We start from the raw sequence: 19,032 nt of genomic DNA on the forward strand, positions 1-19,032 counted from the left end.
TGATGATTGAAGTTCTTAGTTCTGGTATTTGCGGGGCTATTTGAGTGATGGAGAAGCTATTAGGTTAGAAAGGCTAAATAAAGGAGGCAAAGTTACAGAGACCACAGCAGAGTAATCCTTTACTATAAAACATGATTATAAACATTTTCATAACATATATAACACATGACCTAAACAGCGAAACGCATTTTACAGGTAAATTTTTAAAAAGTAAGCCATATGTACATGTTGAAAAACTGGCAAGCTAAATCTTCAAAACAATATTTAATAATAGTTTAAATGTCTGTGAATCTTGATGAGATGCTCAGCACAGAATTAATCCTAAATGTCTGTAATGATTTAATATATATTGAACCAAATCCATATTTTTATTTTGATGAAAATGTTTATGTGAGTAATAAATTATTTGTCTGAAAGCTACTAGGCTGATAATTTTAAGGAGTGAAAATGCACTTTGTTCAATAGGGTTCTACTTTGACTGCTTGATACTATAAAACAAAAAAGCTTCAAATCCCCACCAAACCCTGTTAAAAAACTCCACTGAATATGCAGAAATGTACATCACTCTATTAAACCAGCATGCAGACAGCTGTATCTATACCCCATAGGAACAAGTGCAGGTCTAACCCCAGAAACAAACCCACATGGTGGAACCATAATATCAACCAGCTTTATAATAAAAGGAAAAGAATTTTGCTCTAAAAAAGAAGTGCAATTTCCAGAATGTTAGAGCCCTTGTAAGTGAAATAAACAAAGAACTCAGGAACTTAATAAAACACACCAAAGCCAAGTCTGAGCCTAAAATTGCTCCCCAAGCCAAAGACAATCACAAGGCATTTTTGCAGTTATGTTCATAATCTCAAAAGCACAATGGAGCAATGCGCTGAGCTGATTGTAAACAATGTTACCTACTCTGAAGCTGAAGTTATGGTGAACCTACTGGCCAATAAATTTAGATATAACTTTACCCCTTTCTCCTCTGCATCTGTCCCTCAAGATGTACATGAAACTAGCTCGCCTCCAGCTAACACACAATATCAATAACTAAATGTGCTATCAAAAGCTAAAAATACTGCATTGATGGGTCCTATCAATATCTCTGGATGCATCACAAATGGCATGAAGCATAATTTAGCCACACCTCTAACAACACTAATCAATCTCAGCCTACATACAGGTTTTGTATAATGTGAATGGAGAACAACTACAGTCATTCTCCTGCATAAGGGAGGATCTTCCACAGACCTAGGCAATTTCAGACACATATGTCTGACCAGTCTCATATGCAAAGCCATAGAAAGACGTATCATGGAATTAATCAATTAGGACATTGGGAACCTCCAAACACTGGACCTGTCTCAGTTTGGATTTGTCAAGGGTAGGTCATGCCTGCTCAATCTATTGGATGTTTTTGAAAAGGTCACCAAAGCAATGGATGAAGGCAAAATGGTACACTCTGTATACCTCAACCTGATCAAAGCTTTTGATACAATTCCTCACTCAGCCATAGTAAAAAAGTGAAATAATCTGGGAATAAACTCCCATGTCACCTGATGGATTGTCATGTGGCTCACATATAGCCATGTCCACACCCAAGCCCCCCCACAGCCATTCCAGTGTCCCATTACTTTCTACAATGATTACAGGCAGTTGGATTTAATTTACAACTTTTATTTCAAACATTATAGCCCAAACACTGAGACATTTACTAAACCTAAAAATCTACTTTTGAATCTCACATTCAATGAAACTGCATTGAAACCCACATTTTTGAACTGTTTTCAAGCAATAGGCTCCTTGCACACTGTTAGGGGCATGCAAAGATTTGATTTACCTGATTGTATTAATTATAATATATAATTGAATTATATGCAACACTTGAGTGTCTCTGCCAAGTAAAAGTAATCTGAATAATTCCACATTAAAGATATCTGAAACTAATGAAGATGTTGTTGCTAGAAAACTATATATTTCAGTGTTTCATCTACAAATTCAGTGCCTGCTTCTGTCAAAGAATAAATTGCCTATGTTAAATTAAAAATGGTAAGCTGGTATATCGCAATAGTGAATGGATGGCAAGCTGGAAAACAGGTTCATAGTTTAAAACTTTATACCACAATAGAGATACCATTTGCTAAACAAAACAGTTGCACATTGTAAATAGACTTGGCATGAGCAGCAGTAAACTTCTTTCCTTTAAAAAGTTCCTTCTTGAAAATGCAATTATAAATATGGCTCTCAACTTAGAAAATTGCAAGAGTAACAGGATTTTGTGTTAGTATGCATTTTCTAAATGATATGAAAAATCTGGACATTCTGCAAAACCTGGAACACAAACAAAATAATTCTGGTCAGACTTGAATTAGTTCTGGGAAGGACACTGGAAACTGACACTGATGTTGATCTGAATGGGTGAAGAGCATTAAAGCATTTTTAGCAAGCATTGTTTCATCACTACCTATTGTGTTTGCATAAGCTGTGTAGCTTTTTCAAACATTTGCCTTTTGATTACTATTACCCACCAAGACTATGTGTTTTGACTTCGGTGTGGAGCTTACCCTGGTTTTGCAGGGAGTACCAGAGCTATTGTGTTTTGACTTCAGTGTGGAGCTTACCCTGGTGTTGCAGGGGCTTGGCTTTAAGTGGTAGCAATGCTTATTTACCATATACCATTAAAGCCACCCACTACAAAAAGGTATGCTAACACAGACACTGCATAAATCAACAGTATAAAATCTGATCTGAAACCAGAGCCAAAATTAGGGACAAATGAGAGGTTTGGATATTCTATCTACAAAGTGATTTTTGCACGCTCTTCAACCACAAACACTACTAAAATTGCTCTTGTTATATATGTATATTTTTCTGAGGTTATGACGCGTCTGAAACTCAATTTTGAACATTTTTCCAGTAAACAATGAAACAAAATGCATACACCATGACAAAAACTGCCAATTCAAACATTTCCATCATTAAAAGTCATGCACAATCTCTGTAGTAAAATCCACATTAAAAATTTGTAAAAAATAAAAGAGGTTTTGCTCAAACTAAACACCCATGTCATTGTTTAATCTCAGCATCAAAAAGCAAGCACACTATCCTGTTTGGCTATTAACAGTGCAGAACAGAAAATCTGGAAAAAGCCAAAATTTATTGGGGGGGAGGACAAAAAGGCCAAGAAACAGGGACATTTTAAAACATTTGCTGTATAATGTTGGAAAAGTGCTAGAATAAAATGCTGCAATGGAAGACTGAAACTTAAATGGCTATCATTTAGTGGCTGTCAACCTCTTAGCACAAAATACCTGAACAAAGCAATAAATGGGTGAATACAACCCCCAAACATTCACTCATAGGGTTTCCTGTTCGGATATTAATCTATTGTCATATGTTAAGACTGTATCATTCCTAAAAATCTCCTGAAGGTTTGTCTATCCTCCAGCGTTGCATAAAGTACAGCAATTTTACGCTCATGTTTTTTTTTTTTTTGAACTGTCAGCAATGGGGAGTGGTCTTTAAGCTGGTCTTGCTTCAACACTGTAACCATACTGTTAACCCATACATTAGGCCATGGATGTTTTTAGTTGCTCTCACTAAGCCACTGGTACTCTCCTAAATGTGTATAGACTCTGGTACTGGCATATATACCAACCCAGTAAGTAAATCTGTTTACTTCTGCAAAATCTCCCCCAAAATATTTCTCCCAACTTCTGCAAAATATCTCACAAAAATATTTTTCCAACTCCCCTCATCATTCCTTCCTCCTCCTTCCTAAACACCTCTCTACCTGCCCCTTCACCCCATCTCATCATTAAACCACCCTCCCTAATTATTATATCCAAATCACCTAAATCTGATGAAAACCAGAACATTCTGCCAAAAGTATTCTGCAGCATTATGTTATTTCTGTTTCCAGTCGTTTTTAACAGGCTGCACAAACACTGTTTTACAAATGCAAGAAGTATGCAAGTATTAACAAACAAATTACCATAAACAAACAGCTAATTAAATCCCAAAGTCTCGAGCTATATTATTCATTTTTCAACTCATGAACTCATGCGCTCACAGGTGATAAACATCAAGCAGACAAGCAAGCGGATGAACAAATGATCAAGAAACAAAAAAAAAAATGGTAATTTGTGGTGGAGTCTGTAATGGAATTACATGACAGTTCATTATACACTGACAGGTTACATTTGTCGAGGGATATATACTGAAAAAATTACCATAATATAAACGCTTATAAAAATTAAACCTACTAAAACGAGTACCACTGAGAATCAAACAATGGCTGTTGATCAATGTGCCCCATTACAATAAAACAGTTTGCACTCTTTGCCCTCTTAAAGAAAAAGCACCATGTCATACCAAAATGGGATAAAAAGTGTAAAAACTGCTGCTATTTTTTCTAAAACGTCAAAAGTTTCAAGAAAAGACAAATTCTTCCTTCAAAAAAACACAGTGTATTCTCAGGCATACCCCTTTCAACAATGATGTTCTGCAGCTGTAGCTATCTAAAGCCACACCCCCCCCCCTCCACCACCACCACTCACACACCACACATATGACGGTTTTTAATTATTTTATTTTGCTGAATTTTCACATTTTAAAATCTTTAAAAGTGTTGGGGGAGGATATATTTCCCAGTAGTTTGGGCTCACCTGCTATTTGGCTTGCGTATCTGTCAAATTATATATATACACAAGTGTGCATGCCACTTTTTGTTTGCAAGTGTTCAGTCAGTAAAACAACCTACCTTCTCTTCTTCTAATAATACCAACACCATCACAGCACCACCACCAGTCCAGACTCCACACACACCACCAAGCGATGGTTTGAATATTGACTTTTCCAACGATGTCACCACAGACTTCTCCCATCAAGTGCAGAAACTGTCTGACGCGAATACGCAGCGATATTTGGGAGTTTTGAGGCTTGTAGGCTGTCATGATGTCACAATGCAGGGCTACGGGGAAAATGGGAAAAAAAAAAAAAAAAAAAAAAGTGTCTAATATAGCTTTTAGCGCTTCAGGGGTGCAAGGTGCAAGTGCCCACCTGCCACCAGGCTGCATATAGGATTCAGATAATCAAAATAGGGGAAGTTACCATTACAAAGATACCATTCTCCCTGGATTTTGCGCTGGGACTTCTCCTGTTTGGTATCCAATTTTGAAGTAAAAGCCAATACCAAAGGACTCTGGTTGACTAAGTTTGCAGATGACCATAATCTAGGAGCAGTCATTGACTAAGCCATCCTGAAGGAAGGTTTATCTCAAATAAATAACTGGTCAAAATCATGGACTGAAAATAAATGTCAAAAAATGCATTATTGTATCCTTTGAGAAGTCTTCTACTCCAGAGAGCGACTACATTAACAATGCATCCCTAAGAGTCGACCCAGTTGTTTGGGATTTAGGAACGTATGTGGATAGTGACCTACATTTTAATCAATATGTATCCATTGTTGTAAAAAAATCCTTTTATATTGCAAAGCTTATAAACAAAGGGATTGTATTTAGGTCTCGGAATGTCATTGTCCCCTTTTACTCAGCCCTCATTAAGCCAATCATAGAATATAATGCTGTTTTGGCATGTATCTGTCCAGACCATACCTCTTAACTGTGCCGATTTCCTCAGCATTCAACGATTTTGAGGTCCAAACAATGGGGTGCCATGCATTTTCAATTGACCCTCTTTATTCCCGATTATTTCCCGGCTTTTTTTAAATTTTTTTCCCCTTGGCAATTTTCCACTGACATTATCACATGCGCAATGATGTCAGCATCGTGAGCGGCCTGTCAGCCTGTCGGAATTCAGCTGAGGGCTTGAGGGGTGTGACTGACAGACTCATTGGCTTTTGTTTATGTTTGGGCAGCAGCAATGCACATCTCAGACTTCAGGTGCAGCAACTATCCTAAAGGCAAGTGAAGAGCACTTCTTTTGATTTACAGAGCAGACAGACTGAGACAGCAGCAGAGTCAGTCAGTTAGAGAGTAAGTTTATAGAGAGGGTTGGGTCAGGTCGGGACTCGTAATTACAGCTACTTTAACTGTGCACACAAGATGTCCTACTGTGATGAAAGGCTTGAAGAAATGCATGCAGTAATCTATGTGGAATTATGATATCGGAAAAAACAAGGATGAATGAGCAGTATTTTCCTTATGTATAAAAGTGTTTTACTAGAGCTAAGCATGGCATTTATTCCTGTGAGTGACCATGCTGAAACATCAAGGCTTATTGTTCAAGTTGTTTGTGTGAAAATTAAGAAGCGCAGTCCCAATCTATTTCCTCATAGAAGTCACTTGCATTTATCAGAACCTTCTGCTTTAAATACATTTCAGTATTTTCCATTTGCTGGAATTTCCATTGGCTGCTATCCTAAAGACATGTGAAGAGTGCTTCTTTTGATTTACAGAGCATTCAGACAGAGCAGAGTCAGTCAGCTAGAGAGTTAGTTTAGAGAGGGTCGGGTCAGCTGGGACTCGGGGACTGGAGTAGGACTACACAGCAGCGAGACAGCAGCAACAGACCCAGCAGTGTTTTTTTTTTTATTTTTAATTAGAGCGAAGTCCGATTTACAGTTACAAGACTACCCCATCCCCAAGCAAGCCTTAACCCATTCATTTCAGACTTCAGTGCAGCAGAACACCAGGCAACAGAAGCAGTCAGACTCGGGTCAGAGAGCAGTGGTGCAACAATCAGACATGAAAAAATATTTTACTTCTTCCCCATCTCCTACTCCACCTCCAGGTAAAAACATAAAAAGAATTGCTAATAACCAATGTTTGCCTTTAGTAAGAAAATGTGTGCCTTATTAATTATTAAACTGCAAATAGTCATTCATATTCCATAATCCATACTGAAAACTCTCTTGACCATCTCAAGCATCATTCTTAAGCTTAGGAAACAGCTTAAGTTGCAGCAATGTGGATAGCATTCTTTAACTTACTGTTTTATTAATTGTTTAGAAATAGTAATTGTAGCTAAATGTAATCTGTTTTTAGCTATTCCTATGTAAGAGAGAAATGATAAATTATGCTGTGCATCACTTTATATATGTACTCACATTGGACAACATTTTATTAAGGGTTCCATAAAAGGGCCATACTGCAAACATAGCAGTTCTGCATATCAAATTATCAGTGGGGATTTGCTAAGCAAAAATGTTAAGTATCACTCTCCACAAGAGTGATAAGGTACATGAGTTAAAATGAGATGTATTTAAAATAACTTATGTAGATAAAGCACTCCTTTGTCATTGTTTGGTTAGATATGTTTTGTTTTATATATCAAATGTCTTTATTGGACAACGTCTTAGAGGCACAATTACTTCAGATGTTTACCTGTTTCTTTTTGGTTCAGCATCTGGAAAGCTCAAACAGCAAGCAGACAGAGGTTCCTTGAGTAAAATGCACATACATTTGGCAAAGCAGATTTATTTATTCTTTACATTCTGTAGTGTTTGAACACTTATGAGGAAGTTAAATGCATGATTTTTATGTAAAAACATATTTCACAGTGTTGTAGATTATTTACAGTAATTAATTTATATGAGCTAATTCAATAGATCCATGCACATTTACCTTATATTTGGATGATTTTTTTCCAGTGAATCCTCTTACAACAAGCTTTTTGGTATCGTTTAGGAATGTGATATAACAGTTTCTGACATAATGAATAGTGGTCATCACCTCCCATAAATGTTGTCTGTGTTCACAGCTAAATTTTATTCATGTGAGGTTGTTCTGTAGTCATTTGATGCACAAGGTTGATAACTTGCTTAACTGCAGTTTATTTGTTCAGACCAGTTCAGAAGTGCAAGCTTCTAAACAATGTTGCTTGCATCTGAATCACTGAATCAATTGATACAGCAGGCAGTTCAAATGAGTACTGCAATTGAGAGTGTGTGCATGTGTGTGAAATATATATATATATATATATATATATATATACATATATACAAAAACTGTTGCATTAACAAAGTTGCATAATCAGGAAGACTGTGGTCCATACCTCTCAACCTCTTAGGGCAAGAAATCTGAACAAAACCTAAAATAATGGGGGAACAAAGGTTCAAAAATAGGCATGGATTTTAAATATTGCTCTTATAAAATTAGAAAGTTAACTGAGTAACAGGATTTGTGTTAGCATGCATTTTTTGGAGGGTATGAACTTTAAAGTCTGAAATTCAAATATATGTCATTATTTATTGACTTTAGTCTTGGTGATTTGCCAGAAAAAAAATACTAAATTTATGGGGACCAGACCAAAAATATGAGGCAAAAATCTGGACATTCTGTGCAAATCTGGACAGCTGAGTGGTATGATGCTTGTGGCTTGCCCTGTAGCAGCAGAAAAGTAATACTAAGGAGTCCTAGGGGTATACGTTTGTCACAAAGCCATGTATTTTCATCTCCTGTGATTCCCCAAGGGTTGAGATGCTATGTATGATGAAGATGATTTGCAGGTGAAGTCCAATGATTGCATGCTCTGTCACTCAGCTATTTATTGCTTACAGGCAGTTTAATATATTATTTTGGTAGTTGGGCAAAATGTTTAGTTAATGATTTTTTACCTTTTTTCTTTTTTGTTTGACAATTTAGCAGATTTTGTTTCACATGAAAATTCATCTAATATCCGCAGATGTTATAGTGTTAGTATATGTGGTCTGGATAGTAGTTTTATTGTGCCTGAGCTGATGCATTCAGATTGTAGAATTAATATAGTAAACATCCAGTCATTAAGTTGAACAGACACTACTTCTAGGTTATAAAGTGATGATAGCTAAATAATCATTGATGGCTACTTATTCAGAAGTGCTGTCAACTTGGGCAACATGTTTTTAGCCCTCAGAACTTTTCTTAGCTCAGGTCCTATTTGTTTTTCGAGCTATGCTAGTGCACTCCCGGTGTGATTTTTTTTTCAAAGTTAAAAAGTATATTTGACCATGATGTAATATGCAAAATATGAGTTGTGAGCTGGTATTTCATCAGCTAGAAATAGCTTTTATGTATTTGTGGCTATGCTTAATTCAGTGTAGTCTTTTTTTGTTTTTCTCTCTACCTCCGTCATGATGTCATTGTTTTAGTGTTTGTATGCATGCAGATAATAGTGTGTGTAATGCCCCAGTTAACTATACCTGGTGGTTTGTTACTCAGACTCGAACCCTGTACCTTAGGTACAATCAGCAAGAGCCAGAATTTCCTACCTATACCACTACTCGTGATTCCTTGCAGTTCACTGTTTGGCTCATATAACTTTTTGTCTGTTCCTCTTACAATTTGTGGTTTTGTATCACATCAGTGAGAACTGAATTCACTAAATAATGATAGCCATTTAAGTTTCAGTCTTCTTATCTTTAAGGAAAGGCATGGTAACAGAAAACACCTTATTCTAGCAACTTTCCACAATTATGCAAGCAATGTTTAAAATATGTCCCTGCTTTTTTTGGGCCTTTGTACCCCCCAATAAATTTTGGCTTTTTCCAGATTACTTGTGTTGCATAGTTCTTCAGAAGGAGAGAAGCTTAGTGTTGCTTATGGCAAGTCAGCTTGTGTTGTTAGTAGCACAACAGGTAGACTGCTTGCTTTTGATGCAGAAGGCTGTGAGTTCCACTCCCACAGTATGTAGATGGATTGCTGATACTGTACTGTGTTGTACTTTTAAAGGGAATGGATGCTGCAGTCCTGAGAATGTCCTGTTTGGCAGAGATACCTAGTAACTATGAACCTGTTATCAGTTTACCATCCATTCCCTATTGCAATATTACTAGCTTATCATTTTTTAATGTAACATAGGCAATTTATTCCTCAAGGGCAACAGGCACTTTATTTGTAGATGAAACAATGAAATATAAAGTTGTTTGCTAGCAGTAACTTCTTCATTAGTTACAGATCTCTTTAATGTGGAATTATTTAGATGACTTTTACTTCTGCAGAGATTGTGCATATTTACTGATACTGGTGGATTTCAGAAGTTTGAGTACACTTTTATGATGGAAATGTTCTGAATTGGGCAGTTTTGTCATTATTGGTTCATGAATTTTGTTTCATTGCATACTGGAAAAATGTTCAAAACAATCAATTTAAAACATGCTCTAACAAGTGTGGTGTGCTGTATTATACAAGGAATATAATTTAATACAATCAGGGAAGGTATATCAAAGAACATATGTATGTTTCGTGTGCAAGGAGAGTATGATTTGAAAACAGCCCAAAGTATCTTTATCCACCACTGGCCAGATAAATGGTTTGGATGGACAGGTATAACTCTCAGAGGTTACTGCTTCTGTAGAATACACTCTCCATCCACATAAAACAAAATTCATTCATGTCCGTTTTCAAGCACAACATAGACCTATGGATGGGAAACAGAAAATTTACCCCAGGACTGCTCCCTGTAATACTAATGGACTGAGACACCTACAAAATGCTTTATCCCATGCATGAGTCACCTCAAATTATATATGGTATGACCCCCATTATCTTCATTGGAGTAATATATAATTATCAGTCATGGGATGGGTATGGCCAGACTAACCAAATAAGCACAAAAAAAGGGAAATTGGATAGGCTTAAAATGCTCTGCAAAGGGCAGCCAGGATAGTACTTATCTATGAACCTATGAACTTATAATGTACTTGCAATGCCTGAGGTGCTTGTCAGGGAGATAGTGAGTTGCTGTATGGTTGCTTGTGTACCTGACACAAGCAAGGCAAGCCATATATAGTTATTCCACCTCAGATGTGGCAAACATGGTAGTGGCTTCACAGAGCACAGATGCACACATGTCAAGACATGTATGTGCAGAGGCACCCAAATACTCTCACATATCAATTGTATGGCGATCATACAATTGCTTGGTACACATGTGTATGCTTGTAGTTGTAGATGCCATGCCAACAGAAAACTGCAGGGAATACCCCAGCATATAGGGTAGAGCATTGCTATTGCCCTGTGTACCTGCACAGTTACAGTACCATATACTTGGAGGGCTGCAAATTAGTAACTGCAGGCAATATCCAGAGAGATACAGTCAGGGATGTCTACAGTCATTATCTCATGCATGCTATAGTCTATCAATTGCACCCACTAAATAGTATGTTTCATCTGCAGGTGTACAAGTAGTGGTATGGCTACCAAGAGAATACAGCACCTAGAAAATCAGAAGCCAGGAGGTTGATGTGTTACTACAAACCATAGGCATTGATGCCATGTGCCTACTGCCCAAAGTAGTGCAGACCAGCAAGCGTATCAAGATCAGATCTGTCAGGGCAAGGTGTGGGGCACTGATTCTATACGTGGCCACAATAGGTCTCTATAGGTGGCCACAATAGGTCCCTAAAACAGGTGGAAAGGAAGGTTACAAATATGATCTCTCATGCAAAGCAAAATATACAGGATATCGCTGCAGTGAAGACATTCAGAGGGGAGACCCAGTAACACTGAAATAGCTGACAGAGATGGAAGAAGTTTTGGTGGCAGGCAGGAAGACCAGCTCCTTATGCCAGGTGGTGGCTTGCAAGTGGGTGCAGGTCTGGCATCTACTATCCTTCTGTCAGTAAGGAACGTGGTAGACTTGAGCTGATCATGACAACAGGTTCCAATACAATCCAATAAATGAAAGAGGATATGATCTTTGGTTACCTGCATATCTCTTCTTTGGCACAACTAAAGTCTGCAACTGCAGTGTCCTATCCAACAAGGTACATGTTCATAAATATTGCACAGCACTGTTTTCCAAATATCCCATTATGCATGCCAGGGTGGGGGCTACATGAAGTATGTTTTTATGGACTTATACTGGTGCCATATTTATCATGCATTGTGAAAGCCTGAAAAAATAATAAAAAGAAAGGAGGAAGAAATATTTTTCAGGAAATTGAGAAGGCAACAGAGAACTGATGGCAACATGGATACTCTAGCTGAAGAGGATGGTTACTTGCAAGCAACATGGTCTGATGACACAGCGGCACTGCTTGTAAATTTCCCAGGGAGGGAACACACATATGCAGAGGTGCAGACATCCTTATAGCTGTTGAGTGCATAGCCTAACTGGAATCTGGAATACCTCCATTGGCTAGAAGCCACACACTCTGACTCTTTCTGCAACCCCATCCAACAGAGGATCTGATATGTGCACCACATCTGATGTAGGCAAGGTCACAAGGTAGACACATAAGGAGTCTGATGTTGTCATGACTCCTTTACTGGCTCTGATATGCATGCGACACTAAGAATACACCAGCATATATGAAAGCCAGAAATTCAGGCAACTGGAACACACATCACATGGAACAGGCACGTATAGAAACATGTACTGACTCTACAGTGACCCAGAGTATCAGCACAATCGGGCAATAGTGCTACTAAAGTCACTTGTGACACATATTGCCTCCATTAGTGAATTCTTGCAATAAATCACAATTGCTATCCCGTCTGCCACTGCAGGCTGTATGGTCCATGGCCATGGGATAATCCAAATACGAGATGGATGGCATACAGTCACCCATGTCAAAGAACACAGAGTACTGCATACACACAACATTGGTGTCACATGTTGGCATACAGCCTGGAACCCCTGATCATTTGCTGTGGAATTTGTCTAGATCAACCCATGGGATAATTCCTTAGGATGCTCAGCAAATTTCTGTACATCTTTCCCATGCCTGCCATGAGAAAGATCCAGACCGAGTATGCCTAGCAAACCCAGGGACATTGGCATCAGTCATAGAGCAGTAACCAAACCTTATCATGAAAGGATGAGATCCTTGACAGCTAATAGACTGGATGCCAGCAACACTTATATAGCTGACCCCAACCCATGTAATAAAGTATGCAATTCCAGACACCCCACAATAACCTAAAGTGAAAGACTACTGAACTCATTTCACATGACCTTATCCCACTCTGTAGATCTGTAGTCAACTATCACAGTGCCCCCCCCACACACACACATTTGCAAGCGATGGTAACTGTTTCCCTCTTACCTATAACCAGTACAGATATGCTGATAGTTAATGCACAGTATGGGTAGACCATGTAGTGCCCCAAATAGCCTGAGTACATTAGCGCATACATCATGTTATTCTGTGTTCAGTGTGCCATGAATCAGAGCTGTGGACATGATACTATCACAGTGCTGGTGATGCAATGCACTGCACCCATCACTGCCTCAGCTTTGACTCTCATGCTGCATTGTCTTCCCCTGTATCTCCTCCTTGTCCTCCTACTGCTGAAGTTGTATACGGCATATCTTCCTGTCATGTCACCTGACTGCACACTTGTTTTTGCATGCTCAGTTTTGCAGCATTGCACACAAGAAAAGAATTTTGCTGCATATCTCAAGAATATACTGTAGTGCCACACAAAAAGTGTTTTCGCAGGAGACTCTACCCTTCAAACACCCATATAGATTTTGTTTATATATTTTTTTATTTTATTTGTTGTATTTTATTTTACATTTGTTTATCAGGAAAGTGTGACTAGACACGTCCTTTTTCAGAGGAGGACCAGGGAGAAAAGCTTCACATTGAAACAAACATACAGAAATACAAATAAGTCAGCATTATACATAACACAAAGAACTTCAGTCAGACTGATTAAGACAGTTTGTAAAATGCAGCTATACAAGCCAATGACTAGATTACTAATTACATAAAATAGAACCTGTTAAGGTAATGAGTAATGAAGCATTTCATCAATTGTACACTTGTGAGGGAGGAACTAGAGAGACTGATATGCAAGGGTTTTTAAATCAATAAGAAACAAAGATTACACATCAATATATGTTTCTGTGGAATAAGTATAGAGAGCAGTAGAAATGTCAAGAAAATAACCTTAGCACTACTATAGTGCAGCCTTGTGTCAAGTTAGTGTGCAGTGAGGTATAGGTAAAAGAATGGATAGAAGGAAGTGAATCAGTCAGGATAACAGCAAGGGTAATAGCATTAAAAAGAGAAAAAATAGTCTGGAGCAGAGCAAGGACATAGCCATTTATTTAGTAAGTGATTTTTAGTCCGATTTTTAACTGGGTTAGTGTTATAATAGTTGTAATATTTCCTGGTAATGCTGTTCCAAAAAAATTGCTGTTTCAGCACAGGTCAGTTTCTATCGCATTTAGACTATGATCTGTGGTTAACGGTTAGGGCATCATTTATGGCTCAAGAGCATATCTAATATCTGATATCATCTGCAGTATACAAGACATTACATTACATGTGATTTGTTAACTATGTTCTGAAAAAGCAGTAATATTATTTTGTCTGGAGGACTGCACAATGAATTATCATCTTTCAGTTTTTCAGCCATTTGCCTTATAGAACAATAATGCAAAGACAGACCAAGCCACCGTCAATAATAGGCCAAAGTATACCAAAACATAGTAGTGTTCCTTAGGCCACTGAAGCAAGTAATGCATTTTATGGCATGCCTAATAAATCTTTATATGTTATTTATCTGGAGAATTAAATTTGTATCTAGGGCATGGCATGGGTCTATCTCGACTTGTCTGTGTAATCTGACCCAATGATGGACTGTTTCCCAGCAGTGTGTTGACAGTACTTTGAGTTCTTGGTAAGGAAAATATAGTAGTTCCAGCAGCAGCTTGCACATTACTGCTCAAATCCCCTTCTGATTTATGTCTGGGCTTCAATGCTGCCTCGTGCAGGGTTGATACCTCTGATGCACAATTGCCTGAAGACTTTGTTTCATTGCTTTTGGACCTGTTTCTAGATATGAAATGAGGAGGCTGGTAGGATGAAGCAATTGCTGTTTCTGCTTTCAGAGATGCATCATTCACACTTTGAAGTGGTTTCAGGAAAAAGTCCATGCTAGAAAATAAAAATAAAAACTAATTATAGTGGCAATAATGCTACCCATCATAAATGCTACTTGTACAAATGTAATCAGTTTTCTGAAAAGTAATTAAATTTCCTGATGTCTTGCAACAAATAATGTCAATACACATACATATGCAGTCAGTAATATAAAGTAATAAAATACAAATAGCGCTTTTTTATGATTTTATTATAATAAATATGCATGCATATATTATCATAGGCAGCAACAAGGTTCAATTGTTAAGGTTTCTGTCTGAGAGTTCAAATGTCCATGGTGCAGTTCTGAGTGCTAGTTACTCTCTTTGTGGAGTATTCCTGGTTTCCTTATGAGTTTTCTGAGAGAAATTCCCTTGTATAATAGATCTGGCATCTCCCAGCTCAGATATCTATACACACACACACACACACACACACACACACACACACACACACACACACACACACACGCGCACACACACACACACACACACACACATATACATATATATATATATATATATATATATATATATATATATATATATATATATATATATATATATATATATATATATATATATATATATATATATATATATATATATGTGTATGGGTTCCATACACTAGATTGAAGTTTCACTAATTCGAAATAGTGCATGGAATGCTCACTGCAGTGAAAGTGCACTTACACGAACTTCAGTACAATGAACAGGTGTTGTACTGAACTGTGCAGTACTCACGGACCTTAGGGTTAGGGTACAGTTCATAGTAAGGGGATAGCCCATAGAGCTATCCCCTTACCATGACCCATGCCCTAACCCTAAGGTCCGTGAAGACTGCAGCACAGTGAAGGACATAGCAATGTCCTCCACTATGGTGCGATAGTTACGAACCTTAGGGTTAGGGCATGGGTTAGGGTAAGGGGATAGCTTTACTAACTATCCCCTTACCCTAACCCGTGCCCTAACCCTAAGGTCCATGACTATTGCACCATAGTGGAGGACATAGCTTGTCTTTTATGTCCTCCACTCTGTGCTGCGGTGTTTTCGGTGAAGTGCACTTACGCAAAAGTTCACTTTCGTTAAAGTGAACTTTCGCAGAAGTGAGGCTTCCTATTACAAGTTCGAAGTAGTGAACTTTCATTCTTGTAATAGCTATATATATATATATATATATATATATATATATATATATATATATATATATGGCTCTATTTTGGTTGGTTGAAGTTTCAGTACTTTGAAACACACTTGTGCGAGACCACTTGTTTGAACTACTGAAACATTGAAAACCTAGTACGGCTATCACCATACTGTGCGGAATGTGAATATTCCCTTTTCCTCACTGTAGTGCAATCTCAGAGTGGGTATATTTAAGTAGGGCGAATGTGGCGGGCACAGCCTCCCACATGGGGGTGCGGGGGGGCTTGCCCCCTGCAAAAGATTTTTTTTTTGTGATTTTTTTTTTTTTTTTTACAGTCAGCCAATCCATCGACTAGACTTCAGCAAAACTGCAGTTTCATTGAAATGCACTTTTGCTGAAGCAGACATCTACTTTTCTTTTACGAAGTAATGAAATTTCGATGAAGAAAAGTAGATCCATATATATATATATATATATATATATATCTATATCTATATATATATATATATATATATATATATATATATATATATATATATATATATATATATATATATATATATATATATATATATATATATATATATATATATATATATATATATGCATACACACTCACGCACATATACACAGAAACACAGATTCAGAAACACAGTCACAGACACACACACACACACACACACACACACACACACACACACACACACACACACACACACACACACACACACACACACACACGTACACCTATATAATCATATCTATCTATTTATCTATCTAAGTTTGTGTGCCATCTCAAAAGCTATGAACACCTCATCCATGGGCTCAGATAACATACCAGATTGCCTTATTTTCTGTGCCAAATATGGCCTATTGGAACCCCTACTTAACTTCTTTTAACTAAGCCTCTCCACTGGCCACATTTCTGAAACCTGGAAAGCAGCCATTACAGAAGGATGGCCCAAAAACAGACCCAGGTAACTATATTCAAATTAACCTTGCTGGACTCATATGTAAAGCTATGGAATGTATTATCTCAGCCCTTATTAATGTGGACATTGGGAATCTGTTAACTTTCATCAATTCTGCTTTGTGACAGGAAGTTCTTGCATGTTATTTCTTTGAAAAAGTCTCTGAAGCAGTGGACAGTGGTTATGCAGTACACACACCATATCTGTCCCTCACTAAGGCCTTTGCCACTATATTCCATGTAGGCATTATCAACAAACTTGTAAATCTGAATATAAATTCTTATGTAATGTGGGGGATAGCTAATTGGTTGTTCTACAGTACCTGTGCAGTTAGAGATGCAGAAGCCACTTCTGAAAGCAAAAAAAAAAATAGTTGCCAGTAGTGTGCCACAGGGCTCAATGTTTGACAGTGTCTTATTTTGCATCTATTTCTCAGACCTAAGAACAACACTGTAGGCCTATGGCTATGGCTATCTAAGTTTGAAAATGACTATAAATTAGGAGAATTGTAGTATAGTTAATTTTGGTGACATAAAAAACACTTTCCCATACTATATATAGGTGACACACCTTTCCAACCAGACACTTTCTTAAGAGATTTAGGTACTCGTCTTGAAAATTCCATATCTTTTGGCTATAACATCAGTGCAGAAGTTAGAAAGGACTATCTGGCTCATTTAATTTCCAAAGGCATCTCCTCTAGATCCACATAAGTCTTATTCTCCCTTTACTCATATCACACCAGACTTATGAGTGTATATAATGCCTTTCTGCAACATATTTGCCTAAGCATATCACTCAGCTTTAGAGATTCCAGAGTTTGCTGATTAAAATGATCAGTAGCCTTAAAAATCTTAGCCATCTTTACAGACTGGCAGCCTTAAATCTATATTCAGTTTTTTATAGAATCCTTTTTTGGCATCTGTGTATAGGCTTTTGAGCCATAAAAGATCTACTCCTATTTTACCTTCTATCTTTCACAGAACAAATGATTCATCAGATACCAGGTTAAAGGACTAAAAATTTATTGGTAGATAAATAAAACATGTTAGCATCTTAGATTCATATCCCAGTGTTTCCTCTGGAACACACTTTTACTTCCTATCAAGCAAAGTAGCACACTTAGGTCAACCTAGATAAATGAATAGATGCTCCAAATTCTCCCCCATACATCTTGTATTGCCGTCCTTGATACTCAGGGTAACTTATGAATATGAGTTATTTGCTAAGCTCGTTGTATACTTTTACCCATTTATACTTGCCTTTGTAACCCAGAACATTGCTAAAAATGGCCCAAAAATGGAATGATTCACTTACCTAGTTAAATTATTATTAACAAAGTAAAGCCTCAAAGAAAATATCAATAATATGTATAATCTATAAACTGAACTTCCTTTAAATATTTTCACTTTAGTCGCATCACCTAAGTATATCAGTCAGATCATTTAGTGATAAAAACAGTACAACCTACTACTGCATATCATGGAATTAATACCCAAACTGGAAGCATTGTGATCAGATAGATGTGATGTTTGTTATTTATTAATTTTAATAAATTCATTTATTTATTTATTTATTATTTGTTTGGAGGGAGATTATCTTTACTCTTACACTTGCTCTTCTGTACCTCTTTAGCTATCTATCTGGCTGTTTTTGTCGATCTATCCAGTTTTCTCTAAATAATTATTTGCATTTGTTGAATTTAATCAAAATTCAGATTTCTAGTAGCATGACTTCGGTCTGGAACAACAAATTTATAAGAATTTATATCAGAAAAGTCAATATTTTGTTTAGTTCTGGTAATGGCAACTAGCTGAAAGCATATTCCAATCTGAAAATGTTTGGAGTGCCTCAGGCTATTAGGGTAAAGAAAAGAATCTTATTTATGCCAGGTAGCAGCCAAATTACTGTATAAGCATCTGGGGCAACTCTAGATTAAGACTGAATATCCCCTCACATAATTGCTAACCTCTTTATCTAGAAGATTTTCATTAGTTTAGGAAGAAGGAGGAGGTGATAAGTGCAGCATCTATGGCCACTCCCCTCTACTACAAATAAATATTATTTCCTGAAGGCACCGATCATTCCAAACTGGAGAGA

The 19,032-nt window shown here is 37.2% G+C and overlaps 1 protein-coding gene across 3 annotated transcripts in view; it reads right to left on the reverse strand.

The window, feature by feature from the left end:
- Positions 1-13,013: 13,013 nt before the first annotated feature.
- Positions 13,014-19,032, reverse strand: part of LOC122809234 (probable E3 ubiquitin-protein ligase MID2) — a 367,361-nt gene continuing 361,342 nt past the window's right edge. For 2 of the 3 annotated variants that reach the window (XM_044080546.1, XM_044080545.1), the window contains exon 6: positions 13,014-14,830. In XM_044080546.1, coding sequence (XP_043936481.1) covers positions 14,449-14,830 — 382 coding nt within the window. In that variant the 3' untranslated portion in view covers positions 13,014-14,448. The remainder of the gene's footprint in view (positions 14,831-19,032) is intronic. The other variant, XM_044080547.1, reaches the window with a different exon arrangement.

Source organism: Protopterus annectens, chromosome 8.part0 (genome assembly GCF_019279795.1).
Source record: "Protopterus annectens isolate FY-2018-M chromosome 8.part0, PAN1.0, whole genome shotgun sequence".
Lineage (NCBI taxonomy): Eukaryota > Metazoa > Chordata > Ceratodontiformes > Protopteridae > Protopterus > Protopterus annectens.